Raw genomic sequence first — 21862 nt, 5'->3', positions numbered from 1 at the left:
GGAGGCTGGACCAACAAGCCTCAAAGAGACAGAGAGCTCAGAAGACGTGGTGGTGCACATGTAGGCAATGCTAGGCAATGCCAACAGAGGTAGAGAGCATCTGCTGCAATGAATGGAACGTTGCCATGCCATCGCTGGAAAGACCACATGACCTCAGCCCTCTCGTGAACGCGCATACTGCTGCTTACCGGATGCGATGATTTATAGTTAAAAAGTAGTTAAATATTGATCTTTTTCGTCCCAAAAGTGATCGTATCGCTTTATAAGACATTAATTTAACCACTGGAGTCGTATGGATGACGTTAATGCTGATTGTCTGTGCTTTTTGGAGCAACAAAAATCATGTTACCATCCACATCCATTATAAGGACCTACTGAGCTGAGATATTTTTCAGTTTTTCTTCAAATGTGTTCTGACGAAGAAAGGAAATAATATACATCTGGGATGGCATGAGGGTGAGTAAATGATGAGAGAACTTTCATTTTTGGGTGAACTATCCCTTTAAAATTCATCAGAAGGTCCTGAGCGCATATTTAACAAATGTAGTAGAATCTGTGTAGTTCATGCTTATTCCATGTTGTGTGCAGTATACTGCAGTAATAGTAAGAGTATGTTAGTATGCAATTCCGATCACAGAAAGGCTCTGTGCTCCTCAACACTGTCTGGACATTCATGATGTCATATCCTCCAGCTGTCACATGATGACCTATGGCAGGAGTGTCAAACTCGGTTCCTGGAGGGCCACAGTCCAGCAGAGTTTAGCTCCAACCCTAATTAAACACACCTGAAGCAGCTAATCAAGGTCTTCAGTAGTACTTGAAGATTACAAGGAGACATTTTGGAGCAGGGCTGGAACTAAACTCTGCAGGTATGCGGCCCTCCAGGAACTGAGTTTGACACCCCTGACCTATGGCATTCGCTCTTTAAACCCTAAATACAGAGGATACATGGCCTCCGGTTGAGTGTCTGTGATCAGCTGTTGATGAACCACCGTTGCATCCATGATTGAACTCCCGAGTGGATCTTGTACAATGGGAATTCCCTCAGACTTCACGTTATTCTGTCCTGGGGCTTGAGGCTTCTCGATCCTGCTGAGGTTCCAGCCCACAGGAAGTGATATCGTAGGTTCACCTACCAGCAGGAAAGAGAAGGACATCAGGCGAATCTGCAGTTCACTTGTCAACTAAAAACTCTGTTAGTCCCGCTGCTTTTTTTTTTTTTACCAGGAATCGTTTGTGTTGGTGTTTCTGAGATGAAGTCCATGCGTCTCTTACCGCTGGCTGCCTCCATCTGCAATGATTTTGTTTTAAAGGGATAGTTCACCCAAAAATGAAAATTCAGTCACTGTTTACTCACCCTTGTGTTGGTATAACCCTATACTCCCTTTGTGTTCAGAAAAAGAAAGAAAGTCATATAGGGTTATAACAACACAGGGGTGAGTAAGCAATGACTGAATTTTCATTTTTGGGTGAACTAATCCTTTAATAAGATGGCTCTGTTCCAAAACCTAGTGAGCAGCCTTGCTGTCGACTGCCTACATAGGCAGCTACCTTCTAAGGCCACATCCACACAAATACAATTTCATCTAAAAACTCCATTTTCTGTTTACTAACATCAAGAGAGTGCTTTTAAATGCCGGTTTTGCACGGAGGAAAATGCCATTCCAGTGTGGATGAGAGGTGTTAATATAGATAACTTGATGCATTTTCAAATTGAATATATATTAGTGTGCACGTGGCCTTACGCAACATCGTAAAAAACCTCAGAAGTGACTGATTTGGAACGGTGCGATTACATCAGCACAGATCAGTTCTGACAATCGACTGGACGTTTGTCCTCTTTCTTCCAGTTCGATGGTACTGGAGGAAAAATTATTAGAACATCTGAAGACATTGCCTAAAACAGTCCATGGGAGTTAAAAAAGTCTAGCCCTAAAATATCTGTGCGCACTTAAAGCTTACCAAGACCTGCTGGACAACGGAGCGTCACAGTCGACAGGCATTTCCAATGGCCAAAGGCTCTATGCGCAAGAGAGAAAATACATAAATTAAATTGTAAAATTATGTCTGTACAAATGTGCCGAAGGTCAAAGTAACCTTGTTTTGATCGTACTTGATTTGTTTCAGGGGTCTGAGTGCGGTTCACAGGAATTTTGGCCCATATATGACCCAAAATGGGGCGCTATATTGCGAAAAATGTTTATTGCTTAAAATGCTCAAGTCCCCAAATACATAAGGCATATGAGGTATCATTTGAAAGCTTAACATAAACATAAATGAACAAAACAAGGCCTTAAAATATCTGCGTCGCAAATAAGCGCCACCTAGTGGTTATGTGGTTGAAATATTAATATACATGTCTTTAAAATAGCACTTAAATAGACAAGTCATATATCAAATGAAAGCTCTCACTCTCAGGAATGCGACTGTAGTTTATTTTGTTGCCCTAATACCACAGTTAAAAAGATATGTATTATTTGTAAGATATCATATTCAAACATCTCTTTTATGCACCGATAACTGCTGATGTAAGCCCTAAATAGCTAAAAACTTTATATTTTCTTTTAACTTCGGCAGTTCTTTAAAAAATTTGCCATTTTTTACTTGTCTGTGAGCTTGCTTGTGTGAATAATCCAATGTTATATCTTAGATGTCCAGAACAAAATAAAGGAAAAGCATGCTAAACAAATCATCAGAAATATATTTTATGGGGGCCTGGGTAGCTCAGTGGTAAAATACGCTGGCTACCACCCCTGGAGTTCGCTAGTTTGCTAGTTCGAATCCCAGGGCGTGCTGAGTGACTTCAGCCAGGTCTCCTAAGCAACCAAATTGGCCCAGTTGCTAGGGAGGATAGAGTCACATGGGGTAACCTCCTCATGGTCGCTATAATGTGGTTTGTTCTCGGTGGGGCGCATGGTGAAAATTGAGCGTGGTTGCCGCGGTGGATGGCGTGAAGCCTCCACACGCGCTATGTCTCCGTGGCAACGCGCTCAACAAGCCACGTGATAAGATGTGTTGACTGTCTCAGACGCGGAGGCAACTGGGATTCGTCCTCCGCCACCCGGACTGAGGCGAATCACTATGTGACCACGAGGACTTACAGTGCATTGGGAATTGGGCATTCCAAATTGGGAGAAAAAGGGGAAAAATCAAAAAAAAAAAAAAAAAAGAAATATATTTTATTGACTATTAATAATAGAATGTTTGTTTAATAATGATGAATATACATCATTGCATCATTGCTTTCTAATGACACCTAGAATGAGCTTCTAGTCCACTCAGAGGCCGAGATATTCGATGAAATAATGAGGGTGTTGCTTGAACTGAAAATTAGACTGAATGTCCATGGACGAGCACATCTGTGAGGGCCAAAATGCATTAGAGCACCACCTACATTTCAGATCTGTATACTGTGACGGAAGCTGCCATCTAGTGGAATAAAATAAGACTATTTGGAGGGAAATGGGGTGAACAGAACCAGAATTACATGCTTACAATTTTAAGACAACAACAAAACAAAACCTTTAAAAAAATTATATTCATCATTGGATTGTAAACATATACAAAATTATTTATGAATAATTGGAGACTTTTTTTATTTGGGGGGGGGGGGGTTCTGAAAACAATGAGACCAATTTTTGGCAGTTAGTCTACAGTAAATGTAAATGGTGAGCTTTTAAATTTGAGAGTGAAAAATTGCTGCCGGCAGTTCTCGTTAGGTTGTCACAAAAAAACCTTCCTGCAACGTTCTGGGAAGGTTAGTTTATGGTTATATATATATATATATATATATATATATATATATATATATATATATATATATATATATATATAAAAAACAACTAAAAATAACCATTAGGGAATCTGTGTAGATTCTTATAAGTTTGTTACATAAAAACCTCCCTGCAATGTTCTGAGAATGTTAGTTTATGGTTGCAAAAAAATAGAACCTAAAGAGAACATTCCTAGAACATTATGAATAGGTATTATTTATTAGTCAATAAAAGTACAGTTGACATCTGGAACAGTACTCACGCAAGTAAATATGGAAGCAGAGTAAATGGCAAAGCAATAATAGAGAAGCCAGACCCAACATGATGGAGATGAACACCAACACTAACAGACTAATGGAGCTGGTCTCTAACGGAGCTGCCGGTAGGAAAACGAGCCATGTTCCGTTTCCTTTAACAGCTGGGAAGGGAAATGAAAAACGGTTCTGAAGAAGCGTTCACACAGGACACGTTTTTGCATTCAAAAACAGATTGTTCGGAACAAAAGTGAATGGAACCGGACATCAATTTTTTCGAAAGGATCTTAACCCTTCTATGGTATTAAAAAAATGGCACCTTCCTTTGGTATTCGCAGTCATTTTTGACCGGAAGGGTCAGATGTGTAACCGGTTTTTTTATGATTATAATGATACCATTTCTTCTTCCATGAAGAACAATAAAATTATTAATTTTTTTGTTTTGTGCTATTTTGATCTTATTTACATATAAATTAAAAAATGTTACCATTAATTTGCATATACAAATAAGCACATTTCAAATAAATAAATAAAATTAAAAATTGAGAACCTACACTTCTATAAGTTGACAAATGAAGAAAATATGAGAATGTGACATAATGAAGGCAGATTGCTGCCATCTGGTGAACAAAATATAAATAACATGACTTGAAAATCATGTCATGCCAGTAACAGCCAGTAGATGACTGTAGCCACATACTGTGTAGTCTGATGACTTGTTGTAACCTAATTTTATATTTTACCACAAGATATGCATTTAGATATATATTAAGACATTATCAAAATATTTTGTCAAAGTTTAGCATTTTAAAATTGATTTAAAGTGTCAGTTTTTGCAGTTAATGTCTTTATGCTTGCAATCAAACCTGACCATGGTGTTACAAAGAGAAGACACAGAATAAGCATTTTTCTACCAATAATTTATTTCAAACATAAAAATTAAATAAAGTAAATGCATAATATCAAGAAAATGAACATCAAGAAACAGAAATGAACTGCAAAGTGTATTTTGTGTGTGTGAGTGTGTGTATATGTGTGTGAGTCTGTGTGTGTGAGTGTGTGTATATGTGTGTGTCTGTGTGTGTGAGTGTGTGTATATGTGTGTGAGTCTGTGTGTGTGCGTGTATGTATGTGTGTGTGTGTGAGTGTGTGTATGTATGTGTGTGTGTGTGTGTGTGTGTGTGTATGTATGTACGTGTGTGTGTGTATGTGTGTGTGTGTGTATGTATGCTGGTATTTATCACGTTGTGGGTACCAAATGTCCCCATAAGGATAGTAAAACCCGAAATGTTTTACGTTGTGGGGACAATTTGTCGGTCCCCATGAGGAAAACAGCTTATAAATCATACTAAATTATGTTTTTTGAAAATGTAAAAATGCAGAAAGTTTTCTGTGAGGGTTAGATTTAGGGGATAGAATATAAAGTTTGTACAGTATAAAAACAATTATGTCTATGGAGAGTCCCCATAAAACATGAAAACCAGTGTGTGTGTATGTGTGTGTGTGTGTGCATGTATGTGTCAGATTGCTGTCATCAGCTGGAAAAGAACAGATGACTTGTAATGCCAACAATGACCAAAAGATGGCTGTATAGCTCCACTTATTGATGCCCTGGTTCTGCATTGTGAGTGTGTGTGAGTGTGTGTGTGTGTGTGTGTGTTCTGCATTGTGAGGGTGTTACTGTCTCACCCCTTCATTTCTGAGTGTGGGTGTTTAGCATTATGACTGATGTATTGGTTTTATTTGACAAATGTAAAAAAAAGTGTTATAGTCTCAAAAGTTCATTTGTGTGTGTGTGTGTGTGTGTGTGTGTGTGTACGTATGTAAGTGTGTTTGTGTGTGAGTGGGTGTGTATGTTTTGCACTGAGGATGTTTTAAAGCATGGTTGCCAACTCTCACACATTTGGCGTGAGACACATGCTTTCAGGCTCTGTCTCATGCTCTCACTCTACCCAAGTGAATCTCATGCCAAATAACAAGAAAACGTCATTTAAAAATAAAATAAATATAACATAGCAACAAATCTTCAATTTGGATTTTTCCATCAGCACGAGACTTAAATTACCGGCCGCCAAAGCAAATTTACCACCGCAATGCACATCAGCATGCCCCAGAGACTGGATAACCAGAGCTCTCGGGTAGTACAGTTCACTCAACACGCATTCGATATCTCGCCGCACGGACGCCACAATACTAATGCACTTAATATGAATTCTACAGAGAACCATCTAATTTAAATCATTGGGGAAGAAGTAAAACCTCTCAAACTGCTAGACAGCCCCAACATTATAAACAGCACTGATAAGGTAAAGAGGAGACAACACCACACATCCACATCAATTATAAGGCTTTTTAAAATACAAATCATCACCCTTACTAAAATGTATCGTGTTTATTCTGTAGAAAGACAGTGACAGAAAAGTTATAGTTTCATATTAAATCTATTAGGTGGAATCCGTTTAACTTTATTTTTATATTATTTTATTTTAAGTGCTTTATGTACGTGTTTAGGCTGTTAGTTTTTTCCATGAAAAATACTGGTTTATTTTTTTTAGAAAGACTAGCTACATTGACCTAACTAAAGTCATGATGAAGAGCCATCCATTGTGGTTATGGCCCTATTATTAGGCTAACAATTAAACAGTGGAAGAACTATAACGGGCTAAACATTCATAAGGGCAAGTACAAATTGTAGAACAAAGTTTTAGATTTACAGGGATAGTGCACATCAATTAACATTTCTGTATTTGTGCCAGTTTAGCTATTACAGCTCATTTTCAACTGTAGTCCCTGGGTAGGTATTCTATTAATCTATTATTCTATTAATTAGCAATTGATGACAATTATGGAGTATGATCATAAAGTTGATTTTCTTTTAACCATGATTTTAAAGTGCATATGAATGAGCGATAGGTTTTACAAGCCCTTATAGGAGCAAGCAAGATATTCCAGGTCTGACTTGCTCTCACAGCAAAACTGGACTGTCCAAAAGCTGATCTTCGTATAGGTACTTCACAGTCCCCTCGAAAAGTCTTGTACTGCTCAGATAAAGGAACCCATTTTTATTAAATGAGGAAAATATCATAGGAGGGTTAAAAATGTGTAACGGATACATGTTTTTTTTTCCTCCCCTTTTCTCCCCAATGCCCAGTTCCCAATGCGCTCTAAATCCTTATGGTGGTGTAGTGACTCGCCTCAATCCGGGTGGCGGAGGACGAATCTCAGTTGCCTCCAGGTCTGAGACCATCAATCCACGCATCTTATCACGTGGCTTGTTGAGCGCGTTACCGCGGAGACCCACGCTATTCTCCGCAGCATCCACACACAACTCACCACGCGCCCCACCGAGAGTGAGAACCACATTATAGGGACCACGAGGAGGTTACCCCATGTGACTCTACCCTCCCTAGCAACCGGGCCATTTGGTTGCTTAGGAGACCTGGCTGGAGTCACTCAGCACACCCTGGGATTCAAACTCGTGACTCCATAGGTGGTAGTCAGCATCTTTACTCGCCGAGCAATCCAGGCTCCCCAATGGATACTTTTCTTAGCGGTTGACCTCACTAATCAACTAGTTTGTTCTTGCACGACTAGTCGACCATCCAGACTCATCCCTTGACATAACCATTTCTTTCCAAGGGGGAAAACAGCTCAAATTCTGCTTTGCAATGGAAAAATGACATGAGACAATATTTCCGTTGAAGTGCAACGACAGATAACAGGAAACTGTCTTACTCTGAAACTGTGGTGCAGTGCGCAGAACAGCTGGATTCACATAATGACCAATGAAGACAAACAACACCACAAGAGTGAGGAGAAACATTCCACAAACAGCAGATGAGATGGTTATGAAAAACAGCCTGGAGAAAAAGAACGACTTTATGAATATTCAGCCATTGTGAAATTTTTAAAAGAAAACAAACATCAAAAGGCACTTCTGCTCACCGGTAGTTCCTCCCTCCAACACAATTGTTCAGCCATTTACAATGATGATCAAAGTCTGCAATGCATTTGTTGCAGGTACTGCAGTGTTTGGCTTTAGGTCCCCTGCGGAAAGAGACTGCAATTATTCCCTAAAGCATGTAGTTCAAGAGAACATTTATATTTGACAACAGACACTGTCCTGATATTTCTATAATTTAGGGTTATTCCTTTTTCCATAGGATACACCACCATGATAATGCTACTTACACGTCCACCTCGCACAAGCTGCAGTGCAGATTGTCGATGACGTGTTGATGTTTGGTGTTGTCAAACACACGCATTGGGCTGGAGTAATCCTTCCTGGTGCGAACGCTGAGATCAGCAGGGTCGATTGTTACGGCCGCCACATGAGTGAACAAATGTAGGACAAAAGCTGCGCCAATCAACTATACAAGAAGTGTTAAGATTTAACAACACATGTGAACATGTAAAGCCTTCACTGCTTCTTATATTGAAAGACAGACAATATGCAATTTGCACTCCACCAAAACAGCTCTGTCCCGCCGAGTCATGGACTCTACAAGACTGTTGAAGTTGTCCTGTGGTATCTGGCACCAAGACATTAGCAGCAGATCCTTCAAGTCCTGTAAGATGCGAGGTGGAGTCGCCGTGGATCGGACTTGTTGGTCCAGCACATCCCACAGATGCTCAGTCGGATTGAGATCTGGGGAATTTGGAGGCCAGGGCAACACCTTGAACTCTTCATTATGTTCCTCAAACCATTCCCGAACAATGTGTGCAGTGTGGCAGGGCGCATTATCCTGCTGAAAGAGGCCACTGCTATCAGGGAATACCATTGCCATGAAGTGGTGTACCTGGTCTGCAACTATGTTTAGGTAGGTGGCACGTGTCAAATTGACATCCACATGAATGGCCGGACCCATGGCTTCCCAGCAGAACATTGCCCAGAGCATCACACTTCACCGGCTTGTCGTCTTCCCACAGCGCATCCTGGTGCCATCACTTCCCCAGGTAAACGGCACACAGGTGCACGGCCGCCCACGTGATGTAAACAAAAACGGGACTCATCAGACCAGGCGACCTTCTTCCACTGCTCCAATGTCCAGTTCTGACGCTCAAATGCCCATTGTAGGCGCTTTCGACAGTGGACAGGGGGTCGTCATGGTTACTCTGACCGGTCTTCGGCTACGCAGCCCCATATGCAGCAGGGTGCGATGCACTGTGTGTTGACACATTCCTCCCGTAACTTTTCTGTGACTTGTGCCACAGTAGACCTTCTGTCGGTTCAGACCAGACAGGATAGCCTTTGTTTCCCACGCTCATCGATGAGCATTGGGCGCTCAACACCCTGTCGCCGGTTTGTCCCTCCTTGGAACACTGTCGGTAGGTACTCACCACTGCTGACCGGGAGCACCTCACATGCCTTGCCGTTTCAGAGATGCTCTGACCCAGTCATCTGGTCATAACAATTTGGTCCTTGTCAAAGTCGCTCAGGTCTTTAATCCTGTCAATTTCTCCAGCATTCAACATGTTGACTATGAGAGCTGATTGTTCACTTACCATCTAATCTACCCAGACCTCGACATTTGGCCTTGTTAGGAGATGATCAACGATATTCGCCTTACTTGTGAGGGGTCATAATGTTTTGGCTAATCAGTGTATATATACAGTATATACAGACAGACAGACAGACGGAATACATGTAACAGGATTATGTATTTAAAATACAAAATATAAGAAACTGTATTTCACTACAGTTACAATTTAAATCATTGGTAATTAGAATACAGTTACATTCAAAAAGTATTTTGATTACTGAAGAGATTACTTTGACATTTTATTGTCATTTGTTTCATTTAATGTTTAGTCTCTTCAATTGGAAAACATTTTAACATATAAATGATGCAATCCGAGGAGTGTTTGAACAGCAGTGAAACACTCTCTTAAGATGTGTTACGGAGCAGACAGAGTAAGTTTGGAGAAGCAGAAATAGAAATAAACATTGTATAAATTCTCATGTGCTCAGTTAGCTTTATGCTAAGCTAAAATGCTTTTTCTAGCCATTTTACATGCACCTATTACCAGTCTTTTTCTTTCTTTCAAGAAAATCCACATTAGATCATAATTTTTCTTCCTCTTGTAAGACCTTTGATATTAGGGCAAAAAAGTTATTCTTGATAATAATTTTTGTATTGTTTTCCTGTAAAAATATCTAAAAATCCTTAAAACAAGATCAATTTGATTTATCTTGTTTTAGAAACAACACTGCGTAAGATATTTCGGTTTTTCAGAGAATGTATTTTTAACATGTGTATTTTGTCTTACTGTACTGGCAGAGTTTTTATAGTCAAAACAAGTGAAAAAATCTACCAGTGCGGAAGAAGTAATCCAAAGTATTTAGATTACATTACTGACCTTGAGTAATCTAACGGAATACATTACAAATTACATTTTACAGCATGTAATCTGTAATCTGTAGTGGAATATATTTCAAAAGTAACCCTCCCAACACTGACTCTATTTTAGTAATGAGAATCTAATGACAATAATGGGAATTATTATAAAAAAATAAAAATAAAAAATAAAAATCATAATATTAATAAAATATGTATTTGTTATTTATTATAAAATTAAATTAACAAAAGATTTACCTTTGAGAATAATGGGAATTATAACAAAAATACATAAATTATTATTAATAATAATGATAATACATATGAGTAATGTATTAAATGAAATAAATATTTTTTTATAATATAATATATTTTTTAATTAAATTATTTCACATATTATTTAAATCAATTCAAAACATCCGAAGGCATCATTGTAATGAGAATAATCGTCGGTAACGCGCTCAACAAGCCACGTGATAAGATGCGCGGATTGATGGTCTCAGACGCGCTAATTGTCTAAAATTACTGAAAATAATTTAAAAAGCAAAAATCTTTTAGGTGCTAAAAATGCTATAGAGTGTATATTTTGTCTCAGTGTGGTCATGTCAGTCTTTGGTTCATTCAAGTCACTGTCAGCAGAGAATCTTCACAGTGGTGAAATAAACAAACTGCTCGACTGCATGTAGAGTTTCACTGTTCAAGAGGTGAGATGCTGTCTGACTAAATCAAGCCTTCAATTAGCAGCATAAACACCCACTGCTGACATCACCCTGTAATTGACCCCATGCTGTTGTGTTAAACCGCACATCTGCGCTTACATAATTACTATCTATCTGTCTGTCTATCTATCTATCTATCTGTCTGTCTACCTGTCTGTCTGTCTGTCTATCTACAGTATCTATCTTGTCCAGCGCTACATAAATATAAATTAAAGAGCGGAACTGACAGTGAACAGTGAATGTACATGTAACAATCAGACACATTTTTAAGAAATATGCTATTTATTACCATGAAATCATTTTGTTTTTTGGGGAATTATTTGTAAAGGATACACCGTACGCTGCAAATCTCCATGGCGATGGCAGAAGAGGAATATAAATCCCGAATCCTACGATGGCCATGAAGCTGTACATGAGCCATGTGATCAGCTGGAAACCATGGAGCGGCAATGACCAGCCATTAACCCTGGAGTGCATCGGCGCTCTGACCAGCTCATTCCTACTGTCTGCATGTTGAGGGGCCGTTCGTCTCTGGTGACACCCAGAACAGTTCAGCTGGAATCACACAGTATGATCTTTATCAATATACAGCCTTAGCAAATGCCTAGCAACACCCTAGCAACCAACCAACCACAACACCCTAGCAACTACATACCTTTTAATCTTGAAGTCTCTCTTTAAAGTGTTTTCACGAGATGAGGAATTTTCCAACCAACATTCAAAGTTTGTCTTTTAAAACCTTTTCTTTTCCAGCTCTGACTTCATGACCTCAAAATTCCACATTTTGTACCGCACAACTGTGTATTTCAGCAGATAGTATTTTTATGGAAGCCCATTTCTGCCACATAAACAAACAAATTGCTTTGGTAAATCATAATTATCAGATACCAAGTCATAACTATGAGATTATTTTTTATCTCATAATTTCGATTTTTAATCCAAATCATAATTACGAGATGCTAAGTCATAACTATGAGATACTAAGTCATAACTATGAGATGACTTTTTATCTCATAATTTCAACTTTTTATCTCAAAATTGTCTTTTTATCTTATAATTATGACTTTTTATATCATAACTATGATGTTAATCTCAATTATGACTTTTTATCTCAAAAATAAAATTTGTAACACATTATTTTGACTGTATTTCAACATAATGAATTTGTATCTCATAATTATTACTTTTTATCTCATAATTATAACTTTTTTAATCTTATAATTGACTTTTTTAATTTATAATTATGACTTTTTATCACAATTATGATTTTTTTTACCTCAAATCATAATTTTGAGATGCTAAATCATAACTTTGAGACATCTTTTTATCTCATCATTTAGACTTTTAATCCAAATCATAATTATGAGATGCTAAATCATAACTATGAGATACTAAATCATAACTATGAGATACTAAATCATAACTATAAGATGCTAAGTCATAACTATGAGATACTAAATCATAACTATGAGATACTAAATCATAACTATGAGATACAAATCATAACTATGAGATACTAAATCATAACTATGAGATGCAAAGTCATAACTTTGAGATACTAAATCATAACTATGAGATACTAAATCATAACTATGAGATGCAAAGTCATAACTTTGAGATACTAAATCATAACTATGAGATGCTAAGTCATAACTTTGAGATACTAAATCATAACTATGAGATGCTAAGTCATAACTATGAGATGGTAAGTCATAACTATGAGATACTAAATCATAACTATAAGATGGTAAGTCATAACTATGAGATACTAAATCATAACTATGAGATGGTAAGTCATAACTATGAAATACAAATCATAATTATGAGATGCTAAGTCATAACTATGAGATACTAAATCATAACTATGAGATGCTAAGTCATAACTATGATACAAATCATAACTATGAGATGCTAAGTCATAACTATGATACAAATCATAACTATGAGATGCTAAGTCATAACTATGATACAAATCATAACTATGAGATGCTAAATCATAACTATGAGATACAAATCATAACTATGAGATGCTAAGTCATAACTATGATACAAATCATAACTATGAGATGCTAAGTCATAACTATGATACAAATCATAACTATGAGATGCTAAGTCATAACTATGAGATACAAATCATAACTATGAGATGCTAAATCATAACTTTGAGATACTAAATCATAACTATAAGATGGTAAGTCATAACTATGAGATACAAATCATAACTATGAGATGCTAAGTCATAACTATGATACAAATCATAACTATGAGATGCTAAATCATAACTATGAGATACAAATCATAACTATGAGATACAAATCATAACTATGAGATGCTAAGTCATAACTATGAGATGCTAAGTCATAACTATGAGATACTAAATCATAACTATGAGATGCTAAGTCATAACTATGAGATACTAAATCATAACTATGAGATGCTAAGTCATAACTTTGAGATACTAAATCATAACTATGAGATGCTAAGTCATAACTTTGAGATACTAAATCATAACTATGAGATGCTAAGTCATAACTTTGAGATACTAAATCATAATTATGAGATGCTAAGTCATAACTATGAGATACTAAATCATAACTATGAGATGCTAAGTCATAACTATGAGATACTAAATCATAACTATGAGATGCTAAGTCATAACTATGAGATACTAAATCATAACTATGAGATGCTAAGTCATAACTATGATACAAATCATAACTATGAGATGCTAAGTCATAACTATGAGATACTAAATCATAACTATGAGATACAAATCATAACTATGAGATACAAATCATAACTATGAGATGCTAAGTCATAACTATGAGATACTAAATCATAATTTGAGATGCTAGGTCATAACTATGAGATGCTAAGTCATAACTATGAGATACTAAATCATAACTATGAGATGCTAAATCATAACTATGAGATACTAAATCATAACTATGAGATGCTAAATCATAATTATGAGATACTAAATCATAACTATGAGATACAAATCATAACTATGAGATGCTAAGTCATAACTTTGAGATATTAAATCATAACTATGAGATACTAAATCATAACTATGAGATGCTAAATCATAATTATGAGATGCTAAATCATAACTATGAGATACAAATCATAACTATGAGATACTAAGTCATAACTATGAGATACAAATCATAACTATGAGATGCTAAGTCAAAACTATGAGATACTAAATCATAACTATGAGATGCTAAATCATAACTATGAGATACAAATCATAACTATGAGATGCTAAGTCAAAACTATGAGATACTAAATCATAACTATGAGATGCTAGAAATTACTTTTGGGTGGGCCTCAATAAAAATGGATGGATCAAGTTTTTGCCCAACTTTTATTTTTTTTACCACATTTTCCATAACAACAGAGACAAACAGTTCTTCACACTTTCAGAAACCAGAATGTATCTGTTTTTTAACGTTTCTATAAATATATATTTGAAGTCAAAGAATATTTCTGGTATTATGGGTAGGCCCAGGCCCACCCCGGCCCACCCTTAGCTACGCCACTGCTTGAACTTTCTAATGCACAAGTCGGAGTCATTTTGTGTGTTTCCTGCTCAACATGAACAAAATGATTGTGTTGCCTAGCAAATGTGTTCATAAATGCAACCTGATTATCCCTTCAGAGGAAAACCAGCTTTGCACACAGTGAGTAAAGTCATCAAACATTTGTGAAAACAGTTTAATGAGTAGGCTAACTTCCTCTTGTATTATAAATAAATAGAAAATTTACCCTTGAAGGTAGAGAAAACATGTTGCTTCTTTATTCAATAACTTTAATAACACTAATGGACAATTAAGTGATGAATAAATATTATAATAAAACATTTAACCATAAGTTTGTACACACATTTTATTTATTTATTTTTTAAGATTTACGCATTTCAGTTTCACAACAAAATTCCATCAAATTGAACGGAGTAACCTTAAAATAATAATAATAATAATATTTTAATTTGTATTACTTTATTATTGTTAAAACTTACACAATTAAATTTGATGGAACTTTTTTATGGAATTTTAATTTGTAAACCTTAGTGTCTACTTTTGTATTTTATATTATACAATATATAATAAAATGTGTTATATAAAATCAAATATATTTTATTGTATATGTATTATTGTGTACTATTATTATAAACACTTTTACAGCATTTACAAAATCTTGGCTTATGTTCATCATGTTGGTTAGTGCACAATGATCTTAAATGAACTAACACTGAACAATAGTATGTTTAGAACTTGACAATAACCAAGATTAATAAATGCTGTAAAATATTTTAGTTGATATCTCATGTTAACCAACGTGCTTTAATGTAAAAATAAATAAATAAATAAATGTACATTTAAACAATAAGAGATTCTAAGGAATATAAAAAGCAATACATCTGACATATATTAAGCATGCATCAAATGACACTCACATTCGTCATTGTAGAGCGTTCTGTTGTTTTCTGTTCTGTGTTGTTCTGTGTGATGTCTTGGATACAGTTTGCTGATCCATTGATTTCTTAATGATCACATCCACTCGAATACACTTTACAACACAGAGAAGAGTCGTTGTCAAAGGCTTTTTCCAGTCTGAAAACGTTTCATACCCTACCAAACTCTTTCACGTATCGTATCAAATCTTTACGTTTATTATTCGTAAAGAAACATGAAAAAACTACCCACGCGCGCAGTGCGCATCTATCTCCGATGTTACGAATATCACCAATGAGGATGCTCAACTCATGAATATTAATCACGTCAAACATACGTTATTTAGTAACCGTCCAATGGAGAATGCCACCTCATAAATATTAGCAGTATGATGACGTTTCTTGGAAACGTTCTATGAGCGTAGGCCTGGCTCATTAATATTAAGTGTCTACTGTGTTCATGTTCAACAAGAACAAAACAAGGCAAAAATGTTTAAAAAGAATTAGAATAAAATTAAATTTCATACATTTAGCCACGTTGTAACAACGCATTCACATCAAACTGCACGGAAATTCTCACACCTCTGTCAGCGTGTTAACATCATGAATACAAGAACTTTTTTCTAGTTTTATTCAATGTTTCCATTGCATTTATTTTAGATAAATTGTCATAGTGATCATGTTATGACTCTTGCACTGCTGCCTGTGTAATGGCATTACAGGAACATCTTATTGCACCCTTTAATGCTTTTTTTCCCTGCCAATGTGTGCATGCATATAGCTGTTTTGCATTCATTTGCTCTTAGGACCAAAAAGTCTGATTGCCCACTGACCTTCTAGACATTTAAGAGTCTCCTGTTTTGCATATCCCATTGTCTATATAATGCATCCAAAATGTCAGTAACTGTTAAAATGCTCAAAAGTCAAAACAGAATTTAAACTTCTGAAAAATGCACACTTATTGTGTTCCTCTGCAATGGTTTGAACAATGTGGAAGCAATAAAACTAACATGGAAGTTCTCTGGGTGGCACGTTTTTACTGTAACCTAGTTTCCACTAGAAAATGCAAAGCCGAATGTAAACGAGAGCTCTCTATGAATGTTAGGAGGGCTTAGCACATTTGATATGACTGAAGTCATTCCTACTTATGTCTTAATATATTAAGTGAAATATTAAACTCACAATTTTAGGGTAGTGAAATAAAGAGGCTCATCAACTTTTAAAGGGAGGAAAAAAACACATCCTATATCTTTTGTTGTTGATGTCAAAGGTCATGTCAATCAAACGCGACAGTATTTAGTCACCTCAGGAAAAACCATGAACACAACTACAAAGTAAAAGAAAATAACAAACAGTAGACATTAAATACAGGTTCGGTCTTATTCTAATCGTCTCAAAACACACATTCAAAACAAAAACTTTTTCTAGAGATGTAAAGTGCTCCTTTCTAAAACACAAGGTGAGAAAGAGAAGTGCCCTATTATAAACGTATATGTGCAGAAAAAACTCAAACAACCATTTAAAAAAGGAAACCAGGCACAGAGCTTTTATTAAAAAGAAAACAAATCACAAACAACACGTGATGCAATAAACCCATCTAACAGCACAGAAGTCAGCTGATCTTCACATCATCAGCTGTTGGCGGTGGATCCAGGCTCTGGAGACTGCAGGAACTCATACGGGTCTTGAACCATCTCTTGTGCAACCCCGAGATGAGCTGGACTTCCTGATCACAACACATGAGCAGCAAACAGAATGAGAGAAATTGCATGACTGGGCGAATCTCATTAAAACATGTTCACGTCACATTTTATATTACGGTTAGGGCTGCAAGATATATTAAATATTCATGATATAATCATACATTTGCTGGCCTTTTATTTCCTAAAGTACAAGTCATCATTGTTTCATAATTTGCGATTAACAGCATTAGGACAGAGTCTGTTTCGGTCACTCAGTTCAAACTGACTGTTTAAGTGACGCGGATTAAAACGCAGATTAAATTATTTGTTTCTATCACTAAATGCTTTCTTTGTGTGACACTTTTTAGGAATGGAAATGTTTTAGTAAAAATATATGTAGGTAAAATATCAGGGACTAAAAACTTAATTGTTTTTTATTTCTGTATTATTTCCGCTATTAGCGGTTAGGTCGATTTAACATGTTAAATCAGTGTGATTCATTATATAAAAAATAACGCGTTAAAGAAATTAACGCAGCAATTCAAGCTTGTAGTACCACCTGTTTCCTCCAGGGGGCAGTAAGCGAAACTCCAGCTGTATAGGCAACGTGCAGCTTATACAGAGAACAAACAAAACTCACCAACAACAGACAGAACAACAAACACAGCTTGATGGAGCGCAAATCCGAACACAGGGATCTCAAAACGCGTTTTTCAAAGTTTCAAACTTCGTTTAACTTGACACAGCGACCTAAAAATTGTGTTTATGATGCAACCCAACCAAAGTGAGACACACCAACAGCATCCATCTGACGCAGGTGAACACTGACATGCCCCGACTGATATACGAATTCAATTGCAAAATGGACTGCTGTGGACTGTAGATTAATAATAAGCTTATATATATATATAAACAATATATTGTATTCTTAAGACACTTTTTGTATTGTCTTATCAATGCTTAACTTGCCTGCCACAATAATGTAATGCATTTTAATTATCTGAATAATTATATATTTTATATTATACAGGGCTGTGAAAAAGTCTCCTGATTCCTTCAGTTTTTGTGTATATCTCATAATAAATTGTTAAACAAAATATAAAACATAAAACAAAGGCAATCTGAGTAAACGCAAAATACAGTTTTTACATTATAATGTTATTTATTGAAGCAAAAAAGTTATCCAATACCAACTGGGCCTGTGTGTAAAAGTATTTGCCCCCTTAGTTACTAAATCTTCTAATCTATGAAACTGCATTCATAATGGGGTTCAGCTGGACTAGACACACCCGGACCTGATTACTGCCAGCCCTGTTCAATCAAATCAACACCTACATAGAACTTGTTCAGCAGTGTGAAGTTGGCTAAAAGGTCTCACCCAGTATGCCAAGGTCCAAAGAAATTCCAGAAATGATGAGGAAAAAGGTGATTGAAATACATCAGTCTGGGAAGGGTTACAAAGCTATTTCAAAGGCTCTGAGACTCCAAACAACCACAGTGAGAGCCATTATCTCTAAATGGAGAACACTTGACACAGTAGTGAACCTTCCCAGAAGTGGCCGACCTCCAAAATTCCTCCAAGAGCACAGCGACGACTCATTCAGGAAGTCCCAAAAAAGCCAAGGACAACATCCAAGGAACTGCAGGCCTCTTTCGCATCAATAAAGGTCACTGTTCATGACTCCACTATCAGAAAGACACGGGCCAAAAATGCCATCCATGGAAGAGTGTTGAGACGAAAACCACTGCTAACCCAGATGAACATTAATGCTCGTCTGAATGTTGCCAAAACACACCTTGATGATCCTCAAATCTTTTGGGAGAATGTTCTGTGGACTGATGAGTTGAGAGTGGAACTGTTTGGAAGACAGGTGTCCCGTTACATCTGGTGTAAATCAAACACAGAGTTCCACAAAAAGAACATCATACCTACGGTCAAGCATGGTGGTGGTAGTGTGATGGTGTGAGGATGCTTTGCTGCTTCAGGGCGACTTGCTATTGAGAGAAACATGAATTCTGCTCTCTACCAGAAAATCCTAAAGGAGAACATCCGGTCATCAGTCCGTGAGTTGAAGCTCAAGCGCAACTGGATTATGCAGCAAGACAATGATCCAAAGCACAGGAGTGTAAGTCCACCTCTGAATGACTGATCTCCAGTTATCGGAAGCGTTTGGTTGCAGTTGTTGCTGCTAAAGGTGGCACAACCAGCTATTAAGTTTAAGGGGGCAGTTAGTTTTTCACATGGGTGATATAGGTGTTGGATTACTTTTTTGCTTCAATAGAAATATGTATTTATATATATTTGAAAAGTGTATATATTATATATATTTGAAGAGTGTAAGACTCAGGTTGCCTTTGATGTTGTATCTCATTTGAAGATCTAAAACAATTTAGTATGAAAAATACACAAAAATAGAAGAAATCAGGACGGTATATATTTTATTTATAATTATTTCATCGTGATATATTAAATTATTGTTATTTAAGGGACTTTCTCTGCAAATATTTATGCAATTAACTGCAATTGATTCGATTAATTAATCGGCATACCATGTAATTAATTTGATTAAAAATGTTAATCAATTGACAGCCCTATTTTAAAATCATAGCAAGCATAGTATACAGTAGCCTATATAAAATAACATAAAAAAAGATATTTGAAATATATATCTGGCCATCTAAAATCAATTAATATCCTAAACCTCTCTCATGCATACACGCACACACTGCATAGGCATGTTTGGACTAAACGTCATCTTATGCAAATTATTAAATAATTGTTTAATGATTTTATTTTGTTTTAATTACAGATCTGCTTCTCAGTCAAAACTCAGCAGCATCAAATCAATATTAATGCTTCATATCTAACAATAATCCAGTGAAGACTTGGAAACAACTGAATACCTCCATATTTTTCCTTGCATCTGAATCATGCATGTATATGTAGTAATTATATATAGCTGTCTAAAAGGTCTTTAGTATGTCACGAAGAGCTACATCCAAAATGTGCATTAAAGGAATATTCCGGGTTCAATACAAGTTGAGCTCAATCGACAGCATTTGTGGCATAATGTTGATTACCACAAACATTATTTTTAACTCGTTCCTCCTTTTCTTTAAATAAAAGCACAAATCTGTGTTACAGTGAGACACTTACAATGGAAGTCAATGTGGCCAATTTTTGAACATTAAAATACTCACTGTTTCAAAACAACAGACACAAGACGTGAAGTGTAAACATGATTTGAGTGTGATTAAATCACTTACAAACCTTTTCTGTGTAATGGTATCCACAGTTTTCCTGATCAACCACTGGGCAGCACCATGATGATTCTAATTGCCTGTTTTGTATTTCTGGTCTCGAGACGGCAAGTAAAAACTGCCAAAATGAGCGATCCAGAGGAGAACAGCAACCAGTGAAGTGTTACTTGGCGTAAAAATGAATTTCAGGCTCAACTTGTGCAGTTGTTGGCTGTCATAACAATTCAGAATAATTAATAAAATCAACAAGTTAATAATCTAAGTGCTTTAATAAAATTATAAGCTTCACATTTCTGTGTTTAAACCCTCCAAAAACTGGCCCCATTCACTTACATTGTAAGTGTCTCACTGGAACCTCGATTTTTCCTTGTTTTTTTCTAGTTTTATCCCCTTTTCTCCCAATTTGGAATGCCCAATTCCCACTACTTAGTAGGTCCTCGTGGTGGTGCGGTTACTCACCTCAATCCGGGTGGTGGAGGACAAGTCTCAGTTGCCTCCGCTTCTGAGACTGTCAATCCGTGCATCTTATCACGTGACTCATTGTGCATGACACCGCGGAGACTCACAGCATGTGGAGGCTCATGCTACTCTCCGCGATCCACACACAACTTACCACACGCCCCACTGAGAGCAAGAACCACTAATCGCAACCACGAGGAGGTTACCCCATGTGACTCTACCCTCCCTAGCAACCGGGCCAATTTGGTTGCTTAGGAGACCTGGCTGGAGTCACTCAGCACGCCCTGGATTCGAACTAGCGACTCCAGTGGTGATAGTCAGCGTCAATACTCACTGAGCTACCCAGGCCTCGATGTTTCCTTGTTTTAAAGAAAAGGAGGAACGAGTCTTTGTGGTAATCAACATTATGCCACAAATGCTGTCGATTGAGCTCAACTTGTATTGAACCCAGAATATTCCTTTAAGACAAACAAATGTCTGATGCAGCGGTTTCCTTCAGAATCAAAGCTAAAAAGAGAGAAGACCAATTTTTTGGGCAACAGGAAGTGGAGTAATTCTGAAAATGTATTGTGATAAACCCTTTGGTCTTTGGTTTACTTAAAATAATTATCAGAATGAAATTAACCAGTTAACAGCATTTACAAATTACGTTTTCACTTCAGAACAATTGAAAGCGACTTTGTTCCCGTTTTTGTTCCTTTTCGGTTTTCGTTTTCATTCCTTGAACCATTTTTAGTCCCTGATTATTATATTGGTGCTAATTTTAACTACATTTTTACTGTATTTTACTTCATGCGATAAACATTTGGAAACTGCTTGACAACAGTAGCTGATTGGTTGAAATTATGGTTCCTCTTATTCAAAAAAAAAAGCAATTAAAACCCCTAAAAATACTCTTTAACCCAAATACTATTCAG

The 21862-nt window shown here is 36.5% G+C and overlaps 2 protein-coding genes across 5 annotated transcripts in view; both read right to left on the bottom strand.

The window, feature by feature from the left end:
- Positions 1–546: 546 nt before the first annotated feature.
- On the bottom strand, positions 547–15803 carry LOC127454542 (palmitoyltransferase ZDHHC11-like). Its single transcript, XM_051721840.1, has 8 exons — positions 15547–15803; positions 11418–11639; positions 8219–8397; positions 7973–8074; positions 7763–7887; positions 4122–4191; positions 1963–2021; positions 547–1132 (listed from the first exon to the last, which is right to left on the bottom strand). The coding sequence occupies exons 1-8, from the start codon at positions 15553–15555 to the stop codon at positions 909–911; spliced, it is 990 nt and encodes a 329-aa protein (XP_051577800.1). The 5' UTR covers positions 15556–15803; the 3' UTR covers positions 547–908.
- Positions 15804–17044: 1241 nt separating this feature from the next.
- Positions 17045–21862, bottom strand: part of LOC127453641 (bromodomain-containing protein 9-like) — a 33477-nt gene continuing 28659 nt past the window's right edge. For all 4 annotated transcript variants that reach the window (XM_051720190.1, XM_051720191.1, XM_051720192.1 and 1 more), the window contains one exon: positions 17045–17269. In XM_051720190.1, the coding sequence (XP_051576150.1) occupies positions 17175–17269 (95 nt within the window). In that variant the 3' untranslated portion in view covers positions 17045–17174. The remainder of the gene's footprint in view (positions 17270–21862) is intronic.

Source organism: Myxocyprinus asiaticus, chromosome 16 (genome assembly GCF_019703515.2).
Source record: "Myxocyprinus asiaticus isolate MX2 ecotype Aquarium Trade chromosome 16, UBuf_Myxa_2, whole genome shotgun sequence".
NCBI lineage: Eukaryota > Metazoa > Chordata > Actinopteri > Cypriniformes > Catostomidae > Myxocyprinus > Myxocyprinus asiaticus.
The sequence above is the reverse complement of the archived record's forward strand: the minus strand, read 5'-3'. Positions and strand labels throughout refer to the sequence as shown.